This window comes from Oncorhynchus kisutch, linkage group LG9, assembly GCF_002021735.2.
Source record: "Oncorhynchus kisutch isolate 150728-3 linkage group LG9, Okis_V2, whole genome shotgun sequence".
Lineage (NCBI taxonomy): Eukaryota > Metazoa > Chordata > Actinopteri > Salmoniformes > Salmonidae > Oncorhynchus > Oncorhynchus kisutch.
The window spans coordinates 8,734,700-8,743,237 of record NC_034182.2 but is presented as its reverse complement, the minus strand read 5'-3'; the positions used below and the strand labels follow the sequence as shown (position 1 = coordinate 8,743,237).

Genomic DNA, 8,538 nt, shown 5'->3' with positions numbered 1-8,538 from the left:
AAATAAAAGGAACAAGTAATTAAAGAGCAGCAGTAAAATAACAATAGTGAGACTATATACAGACTAAATATCAAAAAAAGATTCTCAAAATGGAAATGTTTAATGGGAATATATTATTAACATTTCTTTAACTAGGCAAGTCAGTTAAGAACAAATTCTTATTTTCAATGGCAGCCTAGGAACAGTGGGTTAACTGCCTGTTCAGGGGCAGAACGACATATTTGTACCTTGTCAGCTCGGGGGCAACCTTCTGGTTACTAGTCCAACGCTCTAACCACTAGGCGACCCTGCCAGCCCATGAATGTGGAAGCGATGTGGAGGTTAAGTGCTGTAATTGTGGGGGAGAACACGGTGCAGCATTTTGTGGATGCCAGGTACAGAGAGAGGCTAGAGAGGCTCAGATATATCGGATTAGTCATAATGTATCGTACGCAGAGGCCGTAAAACAGATTGGTAGAACTACAGTGAGGACTGATGGAGCTTACCTGTAGTAAATGGACCTACTTTAGGGGCTGGTGCTTCTGATGGTCCTGGCATGGTTTCGAGGCCTGTTCAGAAATCTCATGCTCATTAATGTGCAAGGTGTGTTAAACAATAGGGTCCCGTCCTCCCAGGCCTGCATGATGTAGGATCAGATAGGGCAAAGTAGTGGAATAGTGGTGAGTGTAGGGATAGTTGGTATGGTCATTTTTCTTGCCATTTCCCTATCCTTTCCCATTTTGTGTTACAAAGTGTAATTAATTCACACTTCAGAACAGTAGGCAGAAACACAGGGCTAGAAAAGAGAAATAGATTAGTAGGAGGCTGTAACCGGCCTCACACTCCAGTATAGTAGGTGGCAGTGTATGCACCTTGCAGCTGGTTGCGGTTTGCTAATACAATTTTAAAGAAGAAGAAATTGACAATTTTTATGACGTTTATTGTATCGATTTGGAAGTCCATGTAGCTATATGTGCTGATAAAAAGGCACCTATTCACGCATTACAACGATTTATTTGGCTACTAGTTATATTTTATGAGGTGAGTATTTGAGTCTTATTTGGAAAGGGGGAAATATTGTTAGTGTGCCTCTGCGACAAAATACCTATACAATTGTTGTTGATCGTTAGTAAACGCGTTAGCTAGCGCTGGCTACGTCCTTACAAATGCAATGTATTTCGTTTTTTAAACCTACTGGACTGTCTTTGGTAATGGTCTGCTCAGTGTATTGTGTGATGTGCGGTCGTGTCGTTGCAATCCAAACGACAGCTCTATCTATCTATGTCAGTTATCTATTTTATTTGACACTGCTTTTATTTACAGGTCTATTTATCCTGCTACTGCCAGGACTATTTTTAAGGGAAACACTCTTTTCACGCCACTTCGATACAAAGTTATTTTCCTAGCCGGTTAGGAGAGCCTTTTCGCTAACACTTTTCCTAACATTAAGCTCAGTGTCTGAACCGGCTACGTTAATTCTCCTGACATACGAAGTAAAGTATTATAATTTACTGCGTACGTTCCCCTAACCTGCAACGAAAAAGTTACTTCGGTATCGAAGTGGGGTGACCATAGTGTTTCCCGTGTCTTTAAACTCTGAGAACCATGTCGCTTTACGACGACATGGGCGTCGGGAGTGCGACCAGTGACACCAAGACCGAGGGCTGGTCCAAGAATTTTAAGCTACTGCAGTCACAGCTGAAAGTAAAGAAGGCAGCTCTGACTCAGGCTAAGGTGGGTTCCAATGGCACTGCAGGTTGATGAAAGCTTGTTTCAGGAATGACTCAAAGCTATGCTTACCAAAAGCATCCCTAGCCATATCTATGAACCTTGTCTCCACATCCAGAGGTATGGATGATGTGTTGTGTGTGTTCCCCACAGAGTCAGCGGATGAAGCAGGGTACTGTCCTGGCTCCAGTCATCGACTTAAAGAGAGGAGGTTCCGCTGATGACAGACAGATAATAGACACACCCCCACACATTGCAGCAGGCCTCAAGGTGAGGGCTGTGTGTGTTTCTGTGACACAAGTATTTGTCAGGGTGTCCCATGTGAAATGTGTGTGACTTATGTGATGTGTGTGTCAGGATACAGCACCCAGCGGGTTCTCCTCGGGGGACACGCTAATCCCCCTGGCTGATGAGTATGACCCCATGTTCCCCAACGACTACGAGAAGGTGGTGAAGAGACACCGCGAGGAGAGGCAGAGGCAGAGAGAGCAGGAACGACTGAAGGAGATAGAGGAAAGAGAGAAGTACGACCTCTTACCGAACAGCATCAAAGCTACACTTCTAGAACATTCAACAGGATTCTGTTGTTATTGTTGACAGTTAGAATTTTATATCCCTCAGGAAACTAAGGATGATGTATTGTTTATAGAAGTTTTCACACTGTAGGAATATGGACCTGACGATGACCACATCATTTCAGTCCATGTTCTTCCTTCGTTCTGACCTCATGTGTGTTTCCTGTCCAGAAAGAGGAAGGACCGACACGAGGGCAGCAGCGCTCCGAGCGGATTCTCCCGCTTCCCTGCTGCAGAGGGAGAGTCAGATGAGGAGGAGGAGGACTATGAGAAGGAGAAGAGAAAAAGGAGTGAGTAGACTACCTCTGGTTTCACTGGTCTCCAAATCAAATTTATTTATATAGCCCTTCGAACATCAGCTGATGTATCAAAGTGCTGTACAGAAACCCAGCCTAAAACCCAAACAGCAAACAATGCAGGTGTAGAAGCACGGTGGCTAGGAAAAACTCCCTAGAAATGCCAAAACCTAGGAAGAAACCTAGAGCGGAACCAGGCTATGAGGGGTGGCCAGTCCTCTTCTGGCTGTGCCGGGTGGAGATTATAACAGAACATGGCCAAGATGTTCAAATGTTCATAAATGACCAGCATGGTCAAATAATAATAATAATAATCACAGTAGTTGTCGAGGGTGCAACAAGTCAGCACCTCAGGAGTAAATGTCAGTTGGCTTTTCATAGTCGATCATTGAGAGTATCTCTACCGCTCCTGCTGTCTCTAGAGAGTTGAAAACAGCAGGTCTGGGACAGGTAGCACGTCCGGTGAACAGGTCAGGTATCCATAGCCGCAGCAGAACAGTTGCAATTGGAGCAGCAGCACTTCCAGGTGGACTGGGGACAGCAAGGAGTCATCATGCCAGGTAGTCCTGAGGCATGATCCTAGGGCTCAGGTCCTCCGAGAGAAAGAAAGAGACAATTAGAGAGAGCATACTTAAATTCACACAGGACACCGGATAAGACAGGAGAAGTACTCCAGATATAACAAACTGACCATAGCCCCCCGACACAAACTACTGCAGCATAAATACTGGAGGCTGAGACAGGAGGGGTCAGGAGACACTGTGGCCCCATCTAATGATACCCCTGGACAGGGCCAAACAGGCAGGATATAACCCCACCCGCTTTGCCAAAGCATAGCCCCCACACCACTAGAGGGATATCTTCAACCACCAACTTACCATCCTGAGACAAGGCCGAGTGTAGCCCACAAAGATCTCCGCCACGGCACAACCCAAAGGGGGGCGCCAACCCAGACAGGAAGACCACGTCAGCGACTCAACCCACTCAAGTGACGCACCCCTCCTAGGGACGGCATGGAAGAGCACCAGTATGCCAGTGACTCAGCCCCTGTAATAGGGTTAGTGGCAGAGAATACCAGTGAAGAGAGGGGAACCGGCCAGGCAGAGACAGCAAGGGCGGTTTGTTGCTCCAGAGCCTTTCCCTTCACCTTCACACTCCTGGACCAGACTACACTCAATCATATGACCTACTGAAGAGATGAGTCTTCAGTAAAGACTTAAAGGTTGAGACCGAGTCTGCGTCTCTCACATGGGTAGGCAGAGCATTCCATAAAAATTTTGCTCTATAGGAGAAAGCCCTGCCTCCAGCTGTTTGCTTAGAAATTCTAGGGACAATTAGGGGGCCTGCGTCTTGTGACCGTAGCGTACGTGTAGGTATGTACGGCAGGACCAAATCAGAAAGATAGGTAGGAGCAAGCCCATGTAATGCTTTGTAGGTTAGCAGTAAAACCTTAATCAGCCCTTGCCTTAACAGGAAGCCTGTGTAGGGAGACTAGCACTGGAGTAATATGATCAAATATTTTGGTTCTAGTCAGGATTCTAGCAGCTGTATTTAGCACTAACTGAAGTTTATTTAGTGCTTTATCCAGGTAGCCAGAAAGTAGAGCATTGCAGTAGTCTAACCTAGAAGTAACAAAAGCATGGATTCATTTTTCTGCATCGTTTTTGGACAGAAAGTTTCAGATTTTTGCAATGTTACGTAGATGGGGAAAAATCTGTCCTTGAAACAGTCTTGATATGTTTGTCAAAAGAGAGATCGGGGTCCAGAGTAACGCCAAGGTCCTTCACAGTTTTATTTGAGACGACTGTACAACCATTAAGATTAATTATCAGATTCAACTGAAGATCTCTTTGTTTCTTGGGATCTAGAACAAGCATCTCTGTTTTGTCCGGGTTTAAAAGTAGAACGTTTGCAGCCATCCACTTCCTTATGTCTGAAACACAGGCTTCTAGCAAGGGCAATTTGGAGGCTTCACTATGTTTCATTGAAATGTACAGCTGTGTGTCATCCGCATAGCAGTGAAAGTTAACCTTATGTTTTGGAATGACTTCCCCAAGAGGATATATATATATATATGTATGTATGTATGTGTATATATGTATGTATGTATGTGTATATATGTATGTATGTATGTATGTATATATATATATATATATATATATATATATATATATATATATATATATATATATATATATATATATATATATATATATATATATATATATATATATATATATATATATATATATATATATATATATATATATATATATATATATATATATGTGAAATCAAAAGTGGTCCTAAAACGGAACCTTGAGGAACACTGAAATGTACAGTTGATTTGTCAGAGGACAAACCATTCACAGAGACAAATTGATATCTTTCCGACAGATAAGATCTGAACCAGACCAGAACTCGTCCGTGTAGACCAATTTGGATTTCCAATCTCCAAAAGAATGTGTTGATCGATGGTATCAAAAGCAGCACTAAGGTCTAGGAGCACGAGGACAGATGCAGAGCCTCGGTCTGACGCCATTAAAAGGTTGTTTACCACCTTCACAAGTGTAGTCTCAGTGCTATGATGGGGTCTAAAACCAGACTGAAGCATTTTGTAGCTGCGCAACAGCTTTTTCAAAAATGTTAGAGAGGAATGGCGCAGGAAGCAGCTCTTTCAGTAGTTTAGTTGGAATAGGGTCCAGTAGGCTCTCCACACTGAGCCTTCACAGCAGGGTTATCATCACTATTATGTGCCATTATTTAGGCAGATGGACTTGTTCTTAATGTAAGGAGTTAGGATAATGTTGTGATTACGTCAGGATATGTGGTGACTAGACTGTCCCTTGATTCTTACCCATGTCTCTCTTTTAGGTATGGGTGGAGCAGCCATCGCCCCACCCTCATCGCTCGTGGATAGTAGAGACAGTGAGTCATGGCTCACAGAGGAATTGGTGTCTGTCTGTTTGGGATGTGGGGGAGTTTGTCCAGTAGCTAGCAGTGTTATTCAACATTAGGATGACATTCAACATGCTTGATGAGGTGAGTGTGTTAACTGTCTCTCTCTCCCTTCCAGGCTCATCATACTCCTATGAGGATGAGATGCGACCCTCCCGTGGTTCTAAAGCAGCCATCCCTCCCCCCATGTACGAGGACTCTGACCGCCCCCGCTCGCCACCTGGCGGTCCCACCAACTCGTTCCTGGCCAACATGGGGTGAGTCTGATACAACTAATAGGACGTTCTATCCCAGTAGATCTGGTATATCATCTCACATACCCAACTCAAAACACAATGGCATCAACCTGTATAGTGCAGCCACTCAGTGTTCTGTTCGTTGGTGTTATCTGATGTTGTGTCCCTGTCTCCCCAGAGGGACCGTGGCCCATAAGATCATGCAGAAGTATGGCTTCCGGGAGGGCCAGGGGCTGGGCAAACACGAGCAGGGTCTTAGCACGGCCCTGTCTGTAGAGAAGACCAGCAAGAGGGGTGGCAAGATCATCATAGGAGACGCCACTGAGAAGAGTAACGCCATACTTCATATCTCACTTTCTGCCGTCTCACTTCCCTGTCTCGCTCTCTCACTCATTTCCCTGTCTCTTTGTCACTCATTCCTGTCTCTCTCAGCTCTCCTGTCTTTCTCTCAGATATCTTTCTTATCATATATATATATAGGTTTCTAGTTCCAAGTCTGTCTATTGTAACGTTATTTGGAGCTGTGTGTTTGGTCATCCTCAGTCAAGATTCCGTTTTTAATTGGTATTTGTCATTCATTGATGATTTTAATCTTCAACATTTGCGAACTTAGTTGTGTGTTCTTTTTTTCCCCGTTTTGTTTGTGTTCGCGTGTGTATGTGTTCCTCTCTAAAGCACCAGGATCCAGTAACCAGACGGCAGCAGCTGAGCCTTTAGGCTGGGGCTCGGCTTCAATAGGTTTGGCACTGTTACATCACTTCCTCCCTACCTTGACGCAGCACATCCGGTTTTGCCCCGTGTGTCTTATACAGTTTGCTCATCTCAATGTGTGTCAAGTTTCATTATGGAACTAGTAGCCACATTTATTTTGGGCCTACATTATGATGGTTGATAACCTAGAAAATATGTGCTAATTGAGTTTAAGGTTAGTGCCTGTAACCTTCTCATCATCTGATTGATAAACTAGCTTTGTTAAAACATCAGTTGTGGTTCACATTCTGGTCCAATCTACAGTCTGAGTCTCTTCCTGTTTACCAATATATTTAGTTATTTGACCTATTGTTGACATGTTCTGCTCTCTTTCTCCCATCAGTGGACCCCTCCAAGAAGTCAGAGGCCAACCCCCTCACAGAGATCCTCAAATGCCCTACCAAAGTTGTGCTGCTACGGGTGGGTGCTATGTGTGTCTTTGTCTGTGCATGAGTATTTATTGTAAATGATTGTGTGTTTGTTTATGTACATAGGTCCAATAAAGTGTGTGTGTTTTAGAACATGGTGGGCAGAGGAGAGGTGGATGAAGATTTGGAAGGGGAGACCAAAGAAGAGTGTGAGAAATATGGCAAGGTCATCAAGTGTGTCATCTTTGAGGTGAGAGGAATAAGTCTGTCTGTGTATGTATGGTTAACCTCTCTGGGATATTCGGGACAGTAGTGTCCCACCCCGCTAACAGCCAATGAAAGTGCAGGGCACCAAATTCAAAATAACAAAAATCTCATAATTAAAAATCCTCAAGCATACAAGTATTCTACACCATTTTAAAGATAAAATTCTCGTTAATCCAGCCATAGTGTCTGATTTCAAAAAGGCTTTACAGTGAAAGCACCACAAACTATTATGTTAGGTCACCACCAAGTCACAGAAAAACACAGCCATTTTTCCAGCCAAAGAGAGGAGTCACAAAAAGTAGAAATATAGATAAAATTAATAACTAACCTTTGATGATCTTCATCAGATGACACTCATACGACTTCATGTTACACAATACATGTATGTTTATTTCAATAAAGTGCATATTTGTATCCAAAAATCTAATTTTACATTGGCGTGTTTAGTAGTTCGAAGACATGCGGTGATTTTGCAGAGAGCCACATCAATTCACAGAAATACTCATAATAAACATTGATTAAAAGATACAACTATTATGCATGGAACTTTAGATAAACTTCTCCTTAATGCAACCACTGTGTCAGATTTCAAAACAACTTTACGGAAAAAGCACACCATGCAATAATCTGAGTATGGCGCTCAGAGACCAAAACAGCCAAAGAGATATCCGCCATGTTGTGTAGCCAACATTAGTCAGAAATAGCATTATAAATATTCACTTACCTTTGATCTTCATCAGAATGCACTCCCAGGAATCCCAGTTCCACAATAAATGTTTGATTTGTTCGATAAAGTTCATAATTTATGTCCAAATACCTTCCTTTGTTAGGGCGTTTGGTAAACAAATCCAAACGTGTGTGCATGTCCAGCCGAAAGGTCGGACAAAAATTCCCAAAAGTTATATTACAGGTTGTAGAATCATGTCAAACTAAGTATAGAATCAATCTTTAGGATGTTTTTAACATAAATCTTCAGTAATGTTCCAACCGGAGAATTCCTTTGTCTGTAGAAAAGCAATGGAGAGCGAGGTAACTCTCACATGACCGCACGTCAATAGCTCGTGCCTCTTTGCCAGACCTCTGACTCATTCCCCTCTCATTCGGCCCCACTTCACAGTAGAAGCATCAAACAAGGTTCTAAAGACTGTTGACATCATCTAGTGGAAGCCTTAGGAAGTGCAACATGACCAATATCCCACTATCTTCAATAGGGAATGAGTTGAAAAACGACCAACCTCAAAATCCAACCAGGAAGTGGGAAATCTTTCTCAGGTTTTCGCCTGCCATATGAGTTCTGTTATACTCACAGATATCATTCGAACAGTTTTAGAAACTTCTGAGTGTTTTCTATCCAAAAAATACTAAATATATGCATATGCTA

General features: G+C 43.0%; 1 protein-coding gene across 1 annotated transcript in view; it reads left to right on the top strand.

The window, feature by feature from the left end:
* Positions 1–827: 827 nt before the first annotated feature.
* Positions 828–8,538, top strand: part of LOC109879962 (splicing factor 45-like) — a 13,853-nt gene continuing 6,142 nt past the window's right edge. The window contains exons 1-11 of the mRNA XM_020472169.2: positions 828–1,020; positions 1,303–1,713; positions 1,861–1,977; positions 2,065–2,231; positions 2,454–2,572; positions 5,453–5,506; positions 5,655–5,793; positions 5,951–6,102; positions 6,448–6,510; positions 6,866–6,942; positions 7,042–7,140. Of these exons, the coding sequence (XP_020327758.1) occupies positions 1,585–1,713; positions 1,861–1,977; positions 2,065–2,231; positions 2,454–2,572; positions 5,453–5,506; positions 5,655–5,793; positions 5,951–6,102; positions 6,448–6,510; positions 6,866–6,942; positions 7,042–7,140 (1,116 nt within the window). The 5' untranslated portion in view covers positions 828–1,020; positions 1,303–1,584. The remainder of the gene's footprint in view (positions 1,021–1,302; positions 1,714–1,860; positions 1,978–2,064; positions 2,232–2,453; positions 2,573–5,452; positions 5,507–5,654; positions 5,794–5,950; positions 6,103–6,447; positions 6,511–6,865; positions 6,943–7,041; positions 7,141–8,538) is intronic.